At 36.3% G+C, this 23,161-nt stretch overlaps 1 protein-coding gene across 6 annotated transcripts in view; it reads left to right on the forward strand.

Annotated features, from left to right (window-relative positions):
* Positions 1-16,683, forward strand: part of lrp8 (low density lipoprotein receptor-related protein 8, apolipoprotein e receptor) — a 201,431-nt gene extending 184,748 nt beyond the window's left edge. For 2 of the 6 annotated variants that reach the window (XM_051111513.1, XM_051111515.1), the window contains 3 exons: positions 3,325-3,399; positions 8,695-8,882; positions 10,035-16,683. In XM_051111513.1, the coding sequence (XP_050967470.1) occupies positions 3,325-3,399; positions 8,695-8,882; positions 10,035-10,073 (302 nt within the window). In that variant the 3' untranslated portion in view covers positions 10,074-16,683. Of the gene's footprint in view, positions 1-3,324; positions 3,400-8,694 lie in introns of all 6 variants that reach the window. The other 4 variants (XM_051111510.1, XM_051111512.1, XM_051111514.1 and 1 more) reach the window with 3 other exon arrangements.
* Positions 16,684-23,161: the final 6,478 nt, after the last annotated feature.

Raw genomic sequence — 23,161 nt, forward strand, 5'->3', positions numbered from 1 at the left:
ATATTACACGGTAGACATGGTGAAACTCTCCATTAGATAAAACCTGTAAATTGCTGCACTGAGGATAGTGATGAATTACGCCAGGACCCTTTCTGCCTTTTATGGCTGCTTGCTAATAAAGACAAAGACTTGCCTGTAGATTCCGAGAGAATTCTATAAATATGACTCCATTTTTTTACACACAGCTCTTCAACATTTTTGTTTTAGTAAGATTTAATTCATTTATTTTAAATGAATGCTTTTTTCCAGAAAGAATGCATTAGAAAGTGACAATAAGGATTTCACATTGTTAAAAGATTATTTCACTCCTTAATTAAAACTCACAGAGAATTTACTCACCCCATCTAAGATGTTCATGTCTTTTATTATTTAGTCAAAAAGAAATTTAGGTTTTTGAGGAAAACATTTCAGGATTTTTCTCCATAAAATGGACTTCAATGGGGATCAATGGATTGAAGGTTCAAATTGCAGTTTCAGTGCAGCTTCAAAGGGCTCTACACAATCACAGCTGAGGAATAAGGGTCTTATCTAGTGAAATGATTGGTTATTTTCTATTAAAAAAAAAAAAAAAGTACATTTAAATGTGAGACACGTGCGCATTGCTTGACAGTGTACGCAGAAACTGACTTCGGCGTGCATGTGATACACAATGGTTAGGATTTGGGGTATGGGGTAGGTGCCTATTAATGTACGCCAAAATTGTATATCATATATATACAACGAGACATTGCTTATCATATGCACGCCAGAACTGCGTATTATATGCAAACGTTTGTTTTAGTACCTATTAGATGCACGAAACTCATGTACTGACATGCAAACTAAACAATCCCAGCCGAGGAAGAAAGGTCTTACCTAGTGAAACAATCAGTTATTTTCTTACAAGCTCTGCTTGTGCTGTGTATTCCGGTTCAATACAGTTAGGGTATGTAGAAAAACTCATCTAATTTTCTCCTCCAACTTCAAAATCTTCGTACATCACTGCAGAAGTACCAACCCAGTGTTTATAAAGTGAACGTGCAAAGAAGGTCAAACGCCCTTTACAAAAAAAGGTAAAACAGTGATGCAGGACGATTTTGAAGTTGGAGGAGAAAATGAGATGGGAGTTTTTCGAAATACCCTAACTGTATTGAACCGGAGTACACAGAGTACATGCAGGCACCATAGAAGTCCACTATATGGAGAGAAATCCTGAAATGTTTTCCTTAAAAACATAATTTATGACTGAAGGAAGAAAGACATGAATATCTTGGATGACAAGGGGGTGAGTTCATTATCTGTAAATTTTTGTTCTAGAAGTAAACAACTCCGTTAAAGCACTCCCAGATACTGAAAGTAATTTTTGTTTATCACTTGTAATTGTCTTTTTCCCGCTTTATTACTTTATATTTGCTTGTATGTTTTGAAGCTATATTTACCTGGTTTAATTCTTAACAATAGGTTTGATTTATTATTAATTTGTAATTATTTTGAAAAGTAGCCAGCTTATATTATTTAGTAAAAATGCACAAAATAAATTTGATATAATCGTGATATCGAATTGAATAGAATTGTTGACATGATATTCGGAATCGAATGAAATCGTGAAACCAGTGCCCTACTTTTTTTTTTTTTTTTAAAAAAAACACAAATGCTCATCTTGCACTAGCTCGACAATGCACATCCACAACTTCACACACTGCGTAATCACGTTTGAAAGGTCACGTGTGGTTAGTTCTTTGTCTGTGAACTTTGGTTCAAAAAGGTAGAGTAGGGTGAAAAACTCATCTCATTTTCTGCTCCAACTTCAAAATCGTCTTTTTTGAAAAGGTTCTTTGCACATTTGCTTTGTAAACACTGCGTCGGTACTTCCACCTACATCACATGTGACTTTTCCAGCATGATTACGTAATGCAGGAAATCACGGACACGGAGCTAGTGCAAGATGAGCATTTGTGATTAAAAAGTATATACATTTTTATTTTTATTTTATTAGAACATGACCAACCGTTTCACTAGATGAGACCCTTATTCCTCGGCTGAGATCGTGTAGAGCCGTTTGAAGCTGCATTGAAACTGCAGTTTGGACCTTGAACCCATTGGCTCCCATTGAAGTCCACTATATGGAGACAAATCCTGGAACATTTTCCTCAAAAACCTTGATTTCTGTTCAACTGAAGGAAAAAAGACAGAAACAGAAAACAAACAGAAAGAGCTGTTTTAGATTGTTAAAAAATGTCCTTGGTCAGTATAAGACTCTTTCATAACACTTAAAACATTAAAAAATCATACCAACCCCAAACTTTTGAATAGTGGTGTGTGTAGCTACAAACAGCAATTTAAGTGCCAAGCACACCAGCTGTGAATACCTGTAGTAGATTTGTGAAATATATCACATATTGTGCAAAATGATCATAAAACCATGGGTTGTGAATTTATGAAGCGTGTGTTAGCACTATTCAGTGCTCATAATGGAGTATAACAGCATCACCTGTTACAGCCCAATTGTTTGTACTAAAAGCATTCCACATTAATGAGTTTGGATACACGTCCTCGTCTTTTCACAGAGATATGGCTCTGTGAATAATGATTTTATGGATGTAATCATTTAGCATGAAGAGAAATTCAATGCTCTTAATAGAAACCCATTTAAACAGGAACTATACTCTGTGTACAAACAGAAGCAGATGATGCAAATGAAGTGTTGCCATGGAAACCCTCAAGTCATCACACAAGTAACACGTTCACTGTGGCTTTAAGAGGATCCCCTTACCGACAACGTGTTTTCTTGATTACTTTTTCCTTTATGTGCAGTCGTTACTGTATACACTGCATTTTCTTTTGTTTCCCACTGATTTTCCAAGCCCTCAGGCTGTCTTGTCTGTATCTGTATGCCAGTGCTGTACCATCTAGTCCTCTTAATCTCCTGGCTCAGACTCCATTATCAGACACTAATTATGCTGTAGCTAATGGAGGGCCACGTGCTAATTGTGAGATTGAGGTGGGATTTATTTGGTGGAAACAACTGCTCAGCAGAAACCTTAAAAGGGGAAGCAACAGCACAAAGCAAAGTGCTGTATGAATAGCAATATATGGCCTTGGGCGAGATGGCAATGTAAATGGACACTTTAGTATACAAACTGGAGGAGATTCATTTAAATGAAAACGGCAGTGAAAACATACCCGTTACACGCTGTTTTATTTTGATGCTGTTTTAAAGGAATAGAAAAAGTCTGTCATCATTTACTCACTCAATAACTGTGAACAATACAACGCTGTTTACTAAACTGCAAACTGCTGTCTTCCTCTTTTCGTCTTTCTGATTCGCTCCTCTTTCTATTTCAGCTGGCAGTGGAAATGACCACTTCCTCCTTGGTAGCAATATAACCGTTGCGGTTCTGGGTATAGTCATTCCAATAGGTGAGTATTAAAGTTAACTAAGCATTTTATCCTGCATTTCAAATTCAGCCTTGTTCACCCAGTAGATGAACAGCTTTTACCCTTGAGCTTTATGTGCACTACCTGCTTCGGAGACACTTATTGGTGGTCTTAACTAGCCATTTATAAACTCGCTGCTGCTTCGTTTAGCTTAATATTCCAGGTTAAATATAACTTAAGTGCTATCGACAACATGTTAATTATTCCGGAAATAAGTTCAACTCAATTTTGAGTTTGTTAAAAAAGAAAAACGTACAGTACTCTGTGTGGCTGTCAAATCAAAGGGTTGAAAAGCAGAAATGTGAAGCCTCTGCAACAAATCCATTTTCTTCACTTTGCAAACACATGGTGCATAAAATAAAATTGGCAATAATGAATCTTTATTCTTAGAGATGACTTGGAACAAACCCGTAAAAGGTTTTTCAAGGTCGCGTTACATCCGGTGGTCAGTGTAATCTGTCAATTCTTATGCCAGCATGGTACGCAATGTTAAGGACACACATTTTTGCTCTTGAAACTTGTCTGATAAGCATTTTTATTGTTTTTTTTTTTTTATATTAACCGAAAAATGTGATTTTGAATGAATATGATTTTAAACATGAATTTGCTTGTTGCCTAGAAACAACATTGTGCCGTGGAATTGATATTGATGTAGCAGTTTTTGTAAACGCTGCCACTGGATTAAAAATGATTTGATAGCTTTTTATCTTTTCTTTTTCATTTAATTTCAAATATTTAAATAAATAAATTAATCAGGAACATTTCTTTTAGAACATTTTATTAGTAACGAAGCCTGTTTTATTAAAAAAAAGTTAATTCTGAACTGGAACTTTTTTTTAGAACATAATGTTGGTATATCATTTATATTATTTAAACGATTAAGTCAAATTTGTATTTTCCATAAATTTCTGGTTACAAGTTAAAAGTGTTAAGTTTATATTTAAACCATTTTATAAAATTATATTTATACATTTTTGTTATATTTACACTACCAGTCAAAAGTTTTTGAACAGGAAGATTTATGTTTTTTTTGTTTTTTTTTAAAGTCTCTTCTGCTTACCAAGCCTGCATTTATTTGATCCTAAGTACAGCAAAACAGTAAAATTTTGAAATATTTTTTGCTATTTAAAATCAGTTTTCTATTTAACTATTTTACAGTGTCATTTATTCCTGTGATTTCAAAACTGAATTTTTAGCATTATTACTCCAGACACATGATCCTTTAGAAATCATTTTTATATTCAGATTTTTTGCTCAAAAAACATTAATTATTATTATTATCGTGTTGAAAACAGCTGAGTAGAATTGTTTTCATGTTACTTTGATGAATAGGAAGTTCAGAAAAACATTTATCTGCATTTATCTGAAATAGAAATCTTTTGTAACATTATAAATGTCTTAATCATCACTTTTGAACAATTTAAAGTGTCCTTGCTAAATAAAAGCATTAATTTTAATTATTTCTTTCCCCAAAAAATAAATAAATAAATTTGGAGTAATGATGCTGAAAATTTAGCTTTGATCACAGGAATAAATAACATTTTAAAATACATTAAAATAGAAAGCAGCTATTTTAAATAGTAAAAATATTTTACATTACTGCTTTTGCTATATTTTGGATCAAATAAATGCAGGCTTGGTGAGCAAAAATCTTCTTTAAAAAACATAAAAAATCTTACTGTTCAAAAACTTTTGACTGGTAGTGAATATATTTATTATTATAATAATTTTTCACAGACAAGATTAAAAAATGCTTCGGACTAGTCTGAATATATTTATACTTCAATGATAGTGTGACATTTCCATATTTTAAATGTTACATTTTTTGTAAGAGCATTATTGTCTGTACACATTTGATTATCCACAGATGCTGTCGATTAATCTTGAATTGTATTTAATCCAGAATATTCTTTCTAAATTAAACTATTTCAAAACTTTATGACAGCAGCCTACGTGTTTTTAAATGTATTGTGCTCATAATGAAATTAGTGCTTTATAAATGGTTAGTTTTGATCCTACAAAAAGAAGTGTCACTCATGCATTTTGATTTTGTGATCATTCCTCTCAGTTAGTTTCTATACATCATCCTTTTGACTGTTTGATCGAACTAAATAACAATACATGTATATATAAAGTACAGTATATGTAAATGTATCATCATAGTTTCTACAGAAAGTCTCTGTCAAAAGGACCTGATGGGCTTCATTGATTGTCTGAGCTGTGTCTGGTGAGTGGCTTAGTGGGATTGAATTGACCTTGTCTGTGCTGAAAGACACTAAGTGAAATACCTTTCCTCTAAAAACCGTTTTAATAGCTCTTTGTAATTGCAGTCCCTTTACGGTCACCCCTCTTATCTTAAAATTGTAACGTCTCTAAATGCTTTCTCTTATTGTAGTTTGGTGAAAAAATCAAATGCATTCCAAGTGTTTATAGCAAGAACCTGAGTGATAGAGGAAAACACATCATGAGGAGGTCTCAGCAGCCCCCCAGACAAAAGAGCAATTAGGGAGAACTTCCAGGGGACCAGAGCAGCCACAGCTGATCTTTTAAATTAAGGAATGGGTTAGCCAACCACTGCAGGAAAGCCATATGTGGTTATCAATTCAAGCTGAATAGCAATGTGCTCCCCCCAACCGTTCACATGTAGGCGTGTGTGAGCATACACATAGTCCAATTCGATTTCTTTTGGTCCCCTTAGACTCCTGGTGTCTCACTAAGCAGCACGTGAGCACCCCCTTCACATATTCCACTAAGCCACTCTGTGAGCGTGTGTGTGAGTGAGTGGGAAAGGTGTTTTTGGCAGCCCTAGTTTTAAAATGCACGTACAGCTATTTTGGGGATTTTAAACCTGATGTTTAAAGGGATAGCTCACCCAAAAAATTACATTTCTGTCATTAATTACTCACCCTCATGTCATTCCAAACCCATTAGACCTTTGTTCATCTTCAGAACACAAATTAAGATGCAAATGCAGTACGAGAGCTGTGTGACCCTGCGTAGACCGCAACACAACTGACATGTTAAAGACCCAGAAAGGTAGTAAGGACATCATTAAAATAGTTCATGTGACATCAGTGACATTAAAAATATCTTAATTTGTGTTCCAAAGAAGAACAAAGGTCTTATGGGTTTGGAACTACACAAGGGTGATTAATTATTAAGAATTTTCTTTTTTGGGTCAACTATCCCTTTAAGTCGTTTTGGTAGTGATATAATCAGACTCTGCTCAAATAATACACTACTGTTCAAAAGTTTGGGGTTGGTAACATTTTAGAATTTTTAGAATTTTTTTTTTTTAAGAATCTGATATGTGTGTGTGTATATATATATATATATATATATATATATATATATATATATATATATATATATACACAATTTTATTCCTGTGTTGACAAAGCTAAGCAGCCAGTACTCCAGTGTTCCTGATCCTTCAGAAATTATTTTAATATGCTAATTTATTGCTCAAGAAACATGAAATCAATTTGCTGCTTAATATATATTTTTGTGAAAACCATGATACTTTTTTTTCAGTATACTTTGATACATTACATGTCTTTACCATAACCTTTTATCAGTTCAGTGCATTTAGAGTAAATAAAAGTATTCATTTAAACCTTGCTAACCCCAAACTAAAAAGCTGTTTAGAATGGATTTATAGAGTGCTGTACATTGTGCATGTACACTGTATATTGTGTATGATTTTTTTATTTTATATGAAATAGTATGCATACTATTGTCACAAAACCTCACATTACATTTAATTCAGCAAGTTACCATAAAAAACAACATATCTGAAATATCAAATTAAACTGATCATACAAATACTTTTTATTACATTTTTCTAAATTTAATTTACTTTCAGTCAGTAACTACAAACCAGAATTTTCCTTAAACTTAGTTTAATTTAATTAAAAAATTTAATTCAATTTAATTCAATTTAAACTATACTAAATTTACAACCCTGTTACCCATGCTCGCATAGGCTATTTTTTAGTTACTTTTATAAATTTTATATATATATATATATATATATAAATATCAATTTTGAATTTCACTGATGTTTAATATTGCTATAAAATCGCTTAAATAAGGGCTTTAAATTCTATTTAAATTTGTCCTTGATTTTGGTAACAGGGTTGCAAAAACTGCAGAGGATATAATGAAATTTGCTTTGATACATAATTTCAATAATTATACACATTTTAATAAAACTATTAAGCCCAGGTCTGCCATGATGCACCTCAAAGGATTAGTTAGTTCCTGAATTAAAATTTCCTGATAATTTACTCACACCCTTGTCATCCAAGATGTTCACGTCTTTCTTTCTTCAGTCGAAAAGAAATTAAGATTTTTGAGGAAAACATTCTCCATACAGTGGACTTCGGTGGTGGCCAACAGGTTGAAGGTCCAAACTGCAGTTTCAGTGCAGCTTCAAAGGGCTCTACATAATTCCATCTGAGAAATAAGAGTCTTATCTAGTGAAACGATCGGTCACTTTCTAAAAGTTAAAATGTATAGCTCTGAAATGTACGTCTAACTTCATGCATTACGTAATCACGTTGGAAAGATCATGCGTGGTTAGTACTTTGTCTTTGTACTTTGGTTCAAAAAGGTCGGGTTGGGTAAAAATCTCATTTTCTTCTCCAACTTCGAAATCGTCTGACATTCCCCGACTTTTTTTTTGTTTGACTTTCTTTGCACATTCGCTTTGTAAACACTGAGTAATGGTGGAAGTCCTGGTGGAATCACGCATGACCTTTCCAACATGACTACATAATGCGCAAAGTTGTGGACACGGAGCTAGTGCAAGATGAGCATTTGTGGTTAAAACGTATATAAATTCCTTTTTTTTTTTTTTTTTTTTTTTTTTTTTTTTAGAAAATGACTGATCATTTTACTAGATAAGACCCTTATTCCTCAGCTGGGATTGTGTAGAGAACTTTGAAGCTGCATTGAAACTGCAGTTTGGGCCTTCAACCCGCTGATCCCTATTGAAGTCCACTATATGGAGAAAAATCCTGGAATGTTTTCCTCAAAAACCTGATTTAAAATGTCTTTTTGACTAAATAAAGAATGACATGAACGTCGTAGATGACATAGGCATGAGTAATTATCAGAAAACATTAATTCTGGAGTGAACTAATCTTTAACGGTTTGAGTGTGTGAGCTTGTGTATATATCTGTGTGTGTGTGTGTCATTATGCGCCGCTCTGTGTCCCCTGGCTGTGTTAACGCCCTCGCCGTATGTGTTGACTGTGTGTTAAACGCATGCAGTTCCTATCCTTGCCACAGTGGTCATCGGCCTGATGTGTACCGGAGGCTACCTGGTGTGGCGCAACTGGAGAAGACGGAACACCAAGAGCATGAACTTCGACAACCCCGTTTACCGCAAGACCACAGAGGACGACGACGACGAAATCCACATCGGCCGCAGCGAGCAGATCGGCCACGTCTACCCTGCAGTGAGTGGCAGTGCCAGACAGCCATACCTAGCACTGCCACTGGGGGGTGGTATCCCAGACCCGGCAGCTCATTGGTACTCAGGGGCACCTATGCTGTCCAGCGCAAAGTGAAAAAGGAGAGGAAAGCAATCGGATAGGGATAAAAGTATGGGCGGGGCTAAGACAGCGTTCCCGTAGAGAGGGCATTATGCTGCCTCTTTCCTCACACGTATTTATACTCATAATTCACAGCTCATTTTCATCCAAATGTATGTTTAATTAGTGTACGGTTTACCATGTGAAAATTCATTAGTTATCTGTGTGTGTTTCCCATAGGCTGCGTCCAAAATCACATACTTGACAACTGTTAAAATAAGTAAGAATTTAATATGAACGCCCTACATTTGCCATGTTGTCATTGTTGTGTGACCTCTCCCTTGGCCTCATGGAATAATAAAGCATCCATCTGATGCAGAACTAGTAGGTCATCCAGGAATTTTTCACCTATTGTTTTGACTACTATGAATTCATACGTACGCAGTAAGTATGTGATTTTGGATACAGCCAGTCTTTGGTTTCTCGTGTTGTGTGTGTAAAGCTTTAAATGCTTTCCACGTTTGAAAGCTTTGAAATTGTGCTCTCCCATTATCCCATAGTTGTTTTTTTATGAATTCAGTATAACTGCTTTAGGGATGAGCAACGTGCACCTTAAATGACTGGACAATCTTTTAATATATTATAATTTATTTATTTATTTAGGTGTTTTGCTGGTGATTTATTTAGGTGGTGATTTATTCACATATTAGCATAACCGTCGACCTGGACTGAAATAGTTAAAATGGCGCTGTTGAGAGACGTTAGTCAGATGAAGGGATTATAACAGTGTGATTTGAACTTCCTGTGCTTCAGTCGGTATGTCAAGCACAAGCAGAGATAAAGACATCAGTCGCGCAGCAGAAACGGGGCGGGCTGCCCCGGTGGCATAACGGGATTCTGTCAAGCGCCCCACACGTCGCGCTCTTCACAGTGTGTGTGTGTGAAGGAGGGATCTGCATATCGGATGTGTCTGTATCCGTCTCCTTCTCCACAGGCCTTGTCGTTCTTTCCTATGTGTTTATTTTTCACGCTCTTTCTCTCAACACATGTAACTCTGTTTTTATCTGCTCTTCGCAGCGCGTGGCGCTCAGTCCAGACGATGACGGGTTCCCCTGAGGGCGATTCTTGCACTCGCTCTCTCCTTCTCCATCCCTGAATCCATGCGTCCTTTAGTCCTTACCATCGAGGAGGTTGCATGAGACAACGCAGCAAGGCGCACAGAGCCAAAAGGACACAAGAGCACTTGCTCTCCACAGCCGAGAGCTACAAACTGGGTTTGTCTACTCGTAGTGTCTTTCCCAGCCCATAAAACTTCAGTTGGGCAATAATCACTAGTTCTTAAATTAACTACTAGCATCATTCCTGCTCTGTGTCAGTAGTAGTAGGTAGTGTTGTTTAATGATGACTAACTTCATAGCTCATCACGTCAGTAGTTGCTAACACTCAGTGGCTCTCCTGCTGCACTCGTGCTGTAGTTTTTTAAATCGAAATAGTTTTTCTTTACTGGTTAAGCTGGTTTGAGCTGATCTATGGCTGTTTTGCCTGGCAAAATTTGTTGGGAGAGAATTGTGGGCAGTCCATCCTGATAAGAAGGAAAATATGAAATAGGATGGAGATGGGATGTGAGAAATTCGTATTTGGAGACATACAGCTGAGGTCAAAAGTTTACACGTCCCTTTCAGAATCTGCAAAATGTTAATTATTTTACCAAAATAAGAGCATCATACAAAATGCGTGTTATTGTTTGTTTAGTACTGACCTAAATAATATGTTTCAGATAAAAGTTGTTTACATATAGTCCACAAGAGAATTTGATTTTATAAAAAGTTTACATTTAGAGTGTTTTTTTGTTGTTGTTGTTTAGTGATAGTTGTTCATGAGTCCCTTGTTTGCCCTGAGCAGTTAAACTGTCCACTGTTCTTCAGAAAAATCCATCATCAAAATTCTTTGGTTTTCCAGCATTTTTGTATGTTTGAACTCTCTCCAACAATGACTATACAACTATTACAGAAGGTTCAAATGCTCACTGATGCTCCAGAAGGAAAACCCATGCATTAAGTGATGGAGGGTGAAAACTTTTGAACAGAATGAAGATGTGTACATTTTTCTTATTTTGCCCAAATATCATATTTTTTCATTTAGTACTGCCCTTCAGAGGCTACAGAAGACTCCCAGAAGACAAAATAAGTTAGATTTACCCTGATCTTCAAATTCAAAAAGGCTTTTGAATGTTTTTTGAAATGTTTTTTCCTTCTGGAGCATCAGTGAGTGTTTGAACCTTTTGTAATAGTTGCATATGAGTCCTTCAGTTGTCCCCACTGTGAAAAGATGCATCTCAAAATCATACAGTTAATGAGGTAAGTACTAAATAAACAATAACATGCATTTTGTATGATTCCTATTATTTTGGTAAAATAATAAACATTTTGCAGATTCTAAAAGGGGGATGTACACTTTGGACCTTAACTGTACTAAACAAATTCCACCATGTGGATGTTATGCATTCATATAATCTCACAAACAAATAACATCCCTGTCGAAACAAACAATATGCTGGTTGTTTTGAAGCATGGCAGCTGGTTTGAGCTGGTTTATGCTGGTCCTTAGTTGGTCATAAGCTGGTCCTGAGCAGGAGCTAGTTGCTTAAAACCAGCTTAGCATCAGCACATGACCAACTAAGGACCATCTTAAATCAGCTCAAACCAGCTGTCGTCCTTGAAAACATACCTAACCAGCATATGCTGTTGTTTTTCAACAGGGATACCACAAAAAATAAGATTTACCTTGTAAATATGTCAGAATCTGTCATTTTCTGTCCTCCTGCTTACATACTTCCAATGCCAAGACTAGTATACTTTGTCTTCCATAGTCACTCGAGTCAGATTTGACCCTTGGAAATGAAGGGTTTCACCTCCCAACTTTGAGAGGCAATATTTCCATCCAACACTGGGGCTTCCATTTTTCTCAAGTTCCTAGGACCAGCTAAATTCTTCCTGCCCGGCACATTTACAACCCCCAAAACGTTTGCTCAGGACATAAATTGCTCTAAAATATTACCAGTTATCGCTACAATCTGTGTGGTATGTTATCACAAAAACGCTAATAGATACGGTAGGCAGGGTTTGATAATGGCTAAAATGCTGTTTGTTCATATCTACAGTCTAGATCGCTCCCTCTCAGATACACACGCTCTCGCACAAACACAAACGTGTCTTTTCCGCCCCTACATTCGTCATGCCTCGGGTAAAACTCTTTAGCATTTAGCATGCTGACAACAAGACACCGCCTGCCATATTGGGTGGCTTAATGGTGTGATAGATTAGAGTCGTAGATCAAAGCTTTGCTCCTCTGAACAGTCATCTGTTCAACGCGTGGCACAGGAAATGTGGAGTGCCTGAATATAGGCTTCCTGTACATATCAGCTCTCCAACTCTCTCCATGTGATGAATGAGCGCTTGGTTATTTCTGTATCGCTGTCAGAGGGACACTGACTGATTGAACAAATGTAAAAAGAGAAGGAAGAACAGGTTTTGATCTGCCCGATTATGCCTGCTGATAAAAAGCTCAAACTAGGCATAGGTTTTTTTGTTGGTTTTAGTTAGGCTGGTCTGAATTGATGGTTTAAAGGGGATCGGTAGATTTATAACAGTGATTATCAGCCTGTCCTGGTTGTGAACCACTGATTTAAAGATCTTAGAGACCATCAAGGCCTTCTAAGATTCATCTAAACCAGCAAAAAACCTTAGGCTGGATTAAGATTTTCCAGCATGGATTAAAACTTGGCATGTGGCGGTATGTGTCTGTGTACTGGAGTGCAGTGTTGGTTTTGAAGAACTAGTTATGCGAGTTGCCCTTTGTTGAAGACTGCTGAAAGTCCCTGAGACACGTATGTTTGGTTCTGGCCCGCATGTGGGTGGTCTCGCATCTGGAGTGGTTCTTTGTTCTTGCCACCTTTGGCTCTTCTCTGCTGTGATGAGGCATCTTGTGTGCGGCTCTTGTAAAACATCCCTTCGCATTTCAAAGGATCCTCCATTAAGTCACTGTTTGTTTTCCATTAGGAAAAGAGACAGTGTGGGAGTTTGGTTGCTCAGGCTTTTGTCTGTGAGGATTAAAGAAGCGGCAATTTGTAGTTGGCTTTCTGATCAGATGGACTTGAGATGTCTTCACTGAAGACGTGGTTTGGATATAACAGGCCTTTTGTTATCGATATTATTGTTTGTTTGATGAATCTTCATTCTTAACTGTTTCTCACATCAAACTGTGTATACAGTATGGAAAGTATAAAGGATATTCGATTTTGTAGATTTTTTAAAAATGGAAGCAGTAACGTTTTAGATGCTTTGAATACTTTCAATATATATGAGGTTCTGAAAATGTGAAACTTTAGTTTTTGATTCGAAAATCTCAGACTAGCAATACAGGGTAAACAAACTGCTTCATGTGCTTTTTCAGAACTGTAATGTAAATTATTGTTTTATCATTATTAATGGTTTCTTCAGATGCATCTTGCGGGGGGCAAAATGCTTAAACCAGCCTAATCTAGTTTGCTGGCCTTAAATCTGGTTTGCTGGTTTAAGGGTATTTTTGGCACTTATCAGCCAGTTTAGACTGGAAGACTGTCAACCAACTGAACCACCTGGACACCAAACTAAGAGACCAACTAAGACAAGAAAAAACAGCTTAAACTGGTTTTAAATGGATTTTAGGGACTTATCATTTGGTTTAGACTAGAAGACAAGCTTGTTGACCAGCCGAACTACCTGGACACCAAGCTAGGAGACCAACTAAGACTAGAAAAAAACAGACGAAACTGGTTTTAGATGTATTTTGGGCACTTATCCGCTGGTTTTGACTGGAAGACAAGCTTGTTGACCGGCTGAACCAACTGGACCCCAAACTAAAAGATCAACTGAGACCAAAAAAAAAAAAGACTAAACTAGTTTTAGATTGGTTTTGGCCATGTGTCAGTTGGGTAGGCTGGGAGACCAGCTTGTTGACCAGCTAAACCACCTGGACACCAAGCTACAAGACCAACTAAGACCAGAAAAAAAGCCTCAACTGTTTTTAGATGTATTTTAGGCACTTATCATCTGGTTTAGACTGGAAGACAAGCTTGTAGACCAGATGAACCACCTGGAGACCAGACTAAGAGGCCAACTAAGACCGGAAAAAAACAACCTAAACTGGTTTTAGGCGGGTTTTGGGCACTTACTGGCTAGGTTTAGACTAGAAGACAAGCTTGTCCACCAGCTGAACCAACTGGACACCAAGCTAAGAGACCAACCAAGAGGAGAAAAAACAGCTTAAACTGGTTTTAAATGGGTTTTAGGCACAATTTTAAGACTGAAAAACAAGCTTGCTGACCAACTAGACAACAGACTAGGAGACCAACTAATACCAGGGGAAAAAAACTGCCTGAATTGGTTTTAGATGCATTTTGGCCACTTATCAGCTGGTTTAGACTGGAAAACAAGCTTGTCGACCAACTAAACCACCTAGACGCCAAGCTAGACAAACTAAGATGAAAAAAAAAAAGTCTAAGCTGGTTTTAAATTGATATTTAAGCACTTATCGTCTGGTTTAGACTGGAACATAAGCTTGTTGACCAGCTGAACCACCTTGACACCAGACTAAGAGACCAACTAAGACCAGAAAAACAGCCTAAACTGATTTTAAATGTATTTTGGGCACTAATTGGCTAGTTTAGACTGGGAGATAAGCTTGTTGACCAGCTGAATCACCTGAACACCATTCTAGGAGTCCAAGTAAGCCAGGAAAAAACAGCCTAAACTGGTTTACATGGGTTTTAGGCTCTTGTCAGTTGGTTAGACTGGGAGACCAACAAAGACCAGAAAAAAATCTAACTGGTTTTAAATGCATTTTAGGCACTTCTCGGCTCTTTTAGACTGGAAGACAAGCTTGTTGACCAACTGAACCAAATGGACACCAAACTAGGAGACCAACTAAGTCAGTCTGTTGGGCTGGGAGACCAGCTTGTTGACCAGCTAAATCAACCGAAAACCAACAAGCCCAGACTGGAAGACCAGTTAAGGCCAGCAAATAAGCTTAGTCTGGTTTAATCAGTTGTTTTTTTCCCAAAAGAGGCATCATGCACGTTTTTTTCTTGACCCCAAACTCATCGTTGTTATCAGGTGCTGCTCTAGAGTTAGCTCAAAAAATGTTTTTATGGGAAACTTTGTTACATTGAGCTCTCTAGCTGTCAAGGTTTCTACAAACACATCTCTTAGCGTATTAGAATTTAGTATGTGTGGTACACATATTCGATAAACACATGTACAGTCTGGTCACAGAAGGTTCTAGAACAGGCTTTTAGACCCTTTGGATTTTCTGCCTCTCTGTACAGTATATAACACAGTACTTTGTGACAGTTGTCCATCATTCTTACTCTATGCATATGTACCGGCGAGTCCTGCCTTCCTATAGCACTGCAGGGACTCGCCACGCTGCTCCTTCACCCCACTCCACTGTGACTAACATTCGTAATGTCCGTAACTCCCCGTCATCACTGTCTACCTGTCATCCCCATCAGCCCAACAAGTAGGACATTGCTTTCGAAAGGGCTACCATTCTTTAAAAATGGACGATACACTGGACGATACGCTGGAACCTCTCCTGGAACAGTGCTCCTTAGTTTGGTGGACTTGTAGAGCTGAAACCGCCGACTCTGAATGGACGAGTCGGGTCCTCCACTTTCATGGTAACATTCCCGTCTGTGCTCTTTGTGACCTGTGGAAAAAAAGAAAATGACCTCTATTTTGGTTTTTTCCCCCTATGAGATCATGTTGACATGATGTATATTACTTGAAGAACTGTTCATTTTTTGTATGGTTTGTAGGTGTTAAATTTCAGGAGAGGGGGAGGAAGGAGGGCCTGTCATTCCTGTCATTTGAGGAAACATGCGTCCCGGTCATTCCATAGCCGTTTGGAGACATTTTGTACGCTGTTTGTTGCACAAACTTTTTCAAGAAGCCTTCTGCACTGTGTAAATGATTACATAGGATGGGGGGAAAGGGTGACCGTTGCAGTCCAATGAGTCTGAATCATGATTTGTAAATATGTTTTCATACAGCAAAACTTTTGATAAGGTTTTAAACATTTCTTGTAAAAAAGAAGATGTGTATATTAGTCTCCTGGACGAAAAGAGTGTAGACCATACATGGATTTATTTGTACTCAAGAGCACTGGATTTCTTTACTACTTGATTGTAACTAAAAATTAATAATCTGCCAAAGTGTTTTCAATATTTTTTTTTTCCCTCTTCCTTTTGGTCTTAATTTTATTTTTTGCTTTTTAACCGTAAGCATTGCAGAAATAGTGTTTAATTTGTATTTGTACATTTATTTAATAGATAAATTAAATTGTAATTCTATTTAATAGGTTACACTCAGTGTTGAAAAGAGAGGGTTACAGTTTAATTTATTGGTGCCTTGTATGTGTTCATGTATATTTTCCAATAATGTTATGTTTTGTTTGCTTTTCTGCTGTCTGTGTCAGTGGGTCGGAGGTGGTGGGAATAGGGAGGGGGTTTTAACGTTAGCAAAACTGTACTTACATGGAATATCTGTACTGTATGCCAAAATGGTCTCACTCACGTTTCTATGAAATTCAAGTTGTTGATAAATATCTATATATTGATATATTAAATTGTTAAAAATCTTGGTCACTCTGTCTCCTTCACTGATTAAATGAAAACTGTTTGTTTGTAGTACTGATGAAATGATTGAAGTTCTGTTATCTTTTGTTCCGCTGCATAAATTCGCCCTTTTCTGCATACCAGCTCATGATTCTTGTCAGTATGCCGACATTGCAGTTATGCCTGGCTCCCCAGAGGAGACGGTGGCTCTGTGCCTGGTAATGGGAAGGGGAACTCCCCTACCAGGTGTCACACTGCGATTTTGCTAATGTCTGCGGTGAGTATTAGCCTCCAGGGAGACCTAAATAAAATGGGAAAACTGCTTGAACTCCCAGCGGCCGCTCCTGACAGTGGGCAGGTTTGATGAATGTGATTTTTACAAAGTTGCCATGGTGTTCGGCTGAAAATCTACATTCTGTAACCATTTACTCACCCTAATGTGGTTTCAGACCTGTATGACTTCCTTTCCTCTGCAGAGCACAAAAGAAATTCAGGTTTGGAATGACATGAGGGTAAGAAAATCAGTTATTTTTTGTTGGTCAACTATCCATTCAAGAGCAAAAACACTTCACTCCGAGTTCTGAAAATAAATATATAAGGAATAATTGACGACAGGCTGTTTAATTATTAGAAAGTAATTTTAAAACAAGGGAATGTATTCTTAATTTGTTAGATAAATAAATAGTCAGTCTGCATGTCATGTACAGCGCAGAGCTCAGTACTTTCTTTTGTGCATTGGTTATATTGCTGCCATAGAACTGCATCTGTTTTTTTTAACTACATGGGTAAAAAAAAAAAAAAAAAAAGACGAAAAAAACAGACTACGTGCAAACACTACATTGCCATGGCCAAAAAAAATGTAAAAATTAAAACCTGTCCCACACCATTTGAATTCTCTTTTATCAAAAGTAGCCATTCTTTCCATTGAGAATACATGAAGTCTTAAATTAAACAGAGGACACTGTGGATGAATTTGCTAAAATAATTAAGTTCAATTAAATTAATTACAACTAAAATGTGAGTAGGCCTAGGTTTTTTTTTGTTTTTGTTTTTTTGTTTTTTTACTTTTTGTCTTTTTGCGTTTTGAGCGGCTGTGCCAAGAGTGTGTTTACATTAAGTAATTTAGTAAATAGTAGTAAATATGGTACATTTTAGTAACTTAATTATTATCATAATACTGTTATGCTATTTACAAGCTGTTTTATTGACATAATTAATTTTTATGTTCTGATTTTTTCAAACATGTCTGTTTATTCCTCTTTACGTTACCAGTCAAATGTTTTTGAATTAAAGATTTTATTTTTTTTTAAATAAGTCTGCTCACCAAGCCTGCTTTTATTTGATCCACAGCACAGCAAAACGTTTGAAATATTTTTACTATTCAAAATAACTGTTTTCTATTTGAATATATTTTAAAATGTAATTTATTCCTGTGATCAAAGCTAAATTTTCAGCATCATTACTCCAGTCTTCAGTGTCACACAATCGTTCAGAAATCATTCTAATATGTTTATTTGCTGTTTAAGAAACATTAATTATTATTAGTGTTATTATTATTATTATTATTATTATTATTTAAAACAGCTGAGTACAGTTTTTCAAGATTCTTTGAACAGAAAGATCCAGAGATCAGCATTTATCTGAAATAAAAAAGCTATACCATTCAAATGCTTGGTGTCAGTATAATTGTTTTCATACTTTTATATAGCTAGGATGCTTTAAATTGATCAAAAGTGATGATAAAGACATTTATAATGTTACAAAAGATTTCTATTTTAGATAAATGATGTTCTTCTGAACTTTCTATTCATCAAATAAACCTGAAAAAACTATACTCATGTGTTTTCAACAACAATAAAAATAAATGTGTTTGAACAGCAAATCAGAATATTAGAATAATTTTTTGAAGGATCATGTGACTGGAGTAATGATGCTAAAAATTCAGCTTTGAAATCACAGGAATAAATGACATTTTAACACATATTCATATAGAAAACAGATTTTAAATAGTAAAAATATTTCAAAATGTTACTGTTTCTGCTGTACTTTGGATCAAATAAATGCAGGCTTGGTGTGCAGAAGAGACTTCTTTTAAAAAAAACATTAAAAATCTTACTGTTTGAAAACTTTTGACTGGTAGTGTATTTCATGTTGTAACTAATATAAAAGAGAAAAGGATAATTAATTCAAATACCATCTGAAGGTGAATACAGTGATCTCACACCACAATAAAAAGTGTGAAAACACATTTATTGTTTGTATTTCGTGATCACACTGACAATTTAAAGCAGGGGTGCCCAGACTCGGTCCAGATTTCATATTATTGGCCTACAGTCCACAGCAATCCAGTCTGTGAAATATTTATTTGTTTTTGCATTCTGTCTCCTATATTTTCAAGTTTATGTAAACATGCACTGAAGTCTTTGGATGCTGCATCACATCTTGCTGGATTTGAATCATGAGTTTTAAGTATTTAAATCAAGACAACAACCACACAAGAATCATTCAGTTTCAGCTCTGAGTTTATTGCATTTCACTGAATATAATTTAATAGTAATAGTAACTTTAAACTCTTTGGTCATTTATTTTCCTAATGTATATGATTTCTAGTATCTATCATAAATATGGTTTATAGCAGGTGTTAAAGGTGATTAACAACTATTACTAATGAAGGGTGGGGTTGCTATAAACCCTAAAAACCAAGTTAGTTTGGTTAGAGAGAATAACCACCTCATCCTTCTGTTGTCAATCACCAGATTCAGGCATTCAACAGCCACGTAGTATAATGAGTCTGTAACTGTGAATGAATGAAATTTAAATCTGTAACAATTTTCAAACACTTTCTTGATTTAAATAAAACTTTATGATTTTGTGATTCACCTTATAGCGGGGTTGAATGGAAATATGTGACCCTGGACCACAAAACCAGCCATAATGGTAAATTTTTCGATACTAAGATTTAAAAAAGTTTTTTATTGATGTGTGGTTTGATAGGATAGGACAATATTTGGCTGAGATACAAGTATTTAAAAATCTGGAATCTGATGGTGCAAAATATTTAAAAAACTGCCTTTAAAGATGTCCAAATGAAGTTCTTAGCAATGCATATTACTAAACGAAAATGAAGTTTTAATATATGTATGGTAGGAAATTTATAAAATATCTACATAGAACATGATCTTTACTTAATGATTTTTGTCACAAAAGAAAAATCAATCATTTTGACCCACGCAATGTATTGTTGGCTATCGCTACCAATATACCTGTGCAACTTATGCCTGGTTTTGTAGTCCAGGGTCACATATACTTCCAGAACTAAGGCTGCTGAAAAACTGGACAGGCACTAATGCACTCTCCTGTAGCTCTTTGTGTAAGAAATGCTGCTTTTTAAAGTGGTTTCAACAGTTTCTAATGGTAGCTCACAGTTGTTTGCACAATGAAATTAAGCTTTCCTTCCCAAGCGGATTTGGCCTGCGGTAGGGGACCAACAGTTGTGCGGGCACCCTGGTTCGTCTTTACTTAGACAACCCTATTTATCATTCTCTGTTGGTTCAGTTACTTTGCCCATTGTAGCAGTCTTTGAAAACAGTCCTCAATGAGAATTTAATCTTGTTATCCTCTTCTATGAAAGATGATTTTTTTTTACCCTAATCGCTGCTGTCCCTCAAGGAAAGAAAAGGATATATTTTCACAAGTACAGTTATTTCCTCTCTTTCCAGCTTTATTTTAGCACGGCGGCTGACATTTAGCGCTCCCTCCTACTGTGCGAACATCTAATTATTATGCAGCCGGTCTGACTGTGGCAAAGGGAGCTGGGTGTGTCTGTGTCATCTGTCTAGGTGAAAGGGGGACAGAGCATTCGCTAAAAGCTATTAAGACTTAATTACTGCTAAAAATTCGTTCTTGTACCAGAGAGTGTGCTGTTCACAAATAAACAAGGATGTAGAAAAAGGGCATGGAAAGCATGAAGGTAATACTGATTAGGATGGGGAAATCAAAAGTAGCATTTGGGATTAAAACCCAATGTGCTGCTGTTCTTGTTTCCCTCCTTCCTGACTTTTTGTTAAAGGGATAGTGCATCCAAAAATGTACTAACCCCCAAACCTGTATGGTTCTTCTTTGTTTGTTTACAAGCAGAGGAAAGCACAAGCATGCGTCATGGTACTCTAGTTAATGTGTATCAAAGACTGACAAAGAAGAGAAGAAATTGTTGAATAAAGTTATTTTTTATTTTCTTTGCACACAAAAAGTATTCTCGTAGCTTCATGAAATTAAGGTTTACCAACTGATGTCACATGGACTATTTTGACAATGTCCTTACTACCTTTCCCAACCTTGAATGTGATAGTGTTGCTGTCTATGCAGGGTAAGGACTCAGATTTCATCAAAAATGTCTTTATTTGTGTTCTGAAGATTAACTAATTTCTTGTGGGTTTGGAATGACAAGGCTAAGTAATGACAGAATTTTCATTTTTGGGTGAACTCTTTAGGTTTATTTCTGTCATGACAACTCTCAGAGGGATTGACATGGTACTGGGGTTGAAGCGACCCCAATAACGTGATATTTAGCCCCTGGAATGTGAATTTTACCTTGGGATCCCTGTTTGAAAATGTGTATTTTACCCCACGGAACGCGATTTTTACTGATGGATCCCCTTCAAACTTGACTTCCCTAGTTTTGGGTTAGTTTTCAGTAGCAATTGGGCGGGTTTTGTTGTGAAAACCTGGCAACCCTGAATCATCTGTAGCAGATCTATACAGGTGGAGCTGGGGAAGGTGGAGGGTTTCTGAAGCACGCTGCAACTGCTACAGCAACCACTAGTCGTATTTGAATTTGAATGGCCACCGGAAAGAACCAATCAGCTGTGTCATGTAATAAAAATGTCATTATGTCAGATTGAGTTAGTCCTACTGAAATAGCAATGTCAGATTGGTGAATAAAAAGTTTTTTTTTAGTTGAATCTTCTGCATAGTATATTTGGAAAATCACTGTATGTTCCAAAATCAATCTGAATTTGTCCAGTTAAGCACACTGAGTCTTACACACAGACATTGCATGGCTTCACAAGACTTGTAATATAAAATACAAGTGATTATAATATTGTCATTATTTGTTTTTAATTAACCTCCTGTCTTCGAATGGCTTTATAGAAGAGTGACCAGTACAATATTTATAACTCTTATTTTTTTGTTCAACAGAAGTGTAAATTATAGGGTTTTTTTGCCCATTTATCCACCTTTTTCTTTAACGCGGACTGACTGAGACTGAAGAATAACAACATTAGTAGTAAACTGTAAAACTGTTTACACGACAAACCAGTGTGCTCATAATTAAGATAATACATTAAAATAACATGGTAAGACACACCAATCTGTAATATCAAGTAGCAAAAGGAGCTGTTTTGTACAGCTAAAAATAGCTAGAGGTGAATTAGACCGGAAGCCAGACCCATAAAATGTACAAATGGCCACGCCCATTCTTACAGGAAGAAAAGGAGTGGATATTTAATTTTGCTTTTTAAATCACCTCTTATGTTGTTATAATAAATATATCAAGTCAGTATATCTTAGCAGTACTGCTCCAAATGTAAGGCATTTTCTTTTTCTCACCTAAAATAAAGCATCTCGTTGTCTCGTATTGTCTGGAAACGCTCCTCTGTCTCCCATCTTCACATCTTCGTGTCGTGTGTTGGCTCTCCTGTTTTATTGTGAATTAGACTATTTTAGTGTGAATGGAGCCAGCAGCTGAGGGATCTCCAACAACAAGTGTTCCCCAGAGAGCGGCATCCAGACACGTCTGTAGAACAAAGCTGCAATGCTTTTGTGAAGCCGAACGGTAAACTCCCCGTTTAGTATTCCAGGAACATCTCGGCAGCCGTCGGGTCATACACTTATGCGTACTTACGTTCTGCCTCTGTTTCGCTCTTGATATACAGAGACTGAATTTTCGGTCCTAAACAACACAATTTCATATGTGTCATTGGATTTCTCATGTGGTTCAGTCAGAACTTAAAAAATAAATAAATAAATAAAACAGAGGTGTAGAGATGTAGCTTATTCTAGAGCAACAATATGCAATCTGCTCTTTAAAAAAAAACGCTGACATAAGTATGGAGCGTTTAATTATTCACTGAGTGTGTTAATTGTCGTTCTTCAACGTTCAGACAGTTTGGGGACCTCATGTGGTGAGTATATGACTTTTTAAAATTTGTTTATTTATCTTTAATTCGAACATCAATTCGTTTTAACACCTCATGTTGTCCTGTTCTGTGAAAAAAAATGTGTTTGGGATAAAAAAAAAAAGCAATGAATTTGTTTATATTTTAGTTTTCAGCTATATTAAGAGCAACACTGACATCTGCTGTTCAAGCATATGAATAGACAACAACAAACAAAAGCTCTTGAGCCACATGACCAATTTAACGTTTAAAAGCTTAAAAGATGAAAGAAAGTCAGTTTGCTTGGTGTGAACTTAGTCAGAATTTATCAAAGACACGATGCCAGATTCAAATAAAACACCGGGTTCTCTAAAATAGGAACTGCTTAATAG

The sequence above is a fragment of the Labeo rohita genome, chromosome 6 (assembly GCF_022985175.1).
Source record: "Labeo rohita strain BAU-BD-2019 chromosome 6, IGBB_LRoh.1.0, whole genome shotgun sequence".
In the NCBI taxonomy this organism is placed as follows: domain Eukaryota; kingdom Metazoa; phylum Chordata; class Actinopteri; order Cypriniformes; family Cyprinidae; genus Labeo; species Labeo rohita.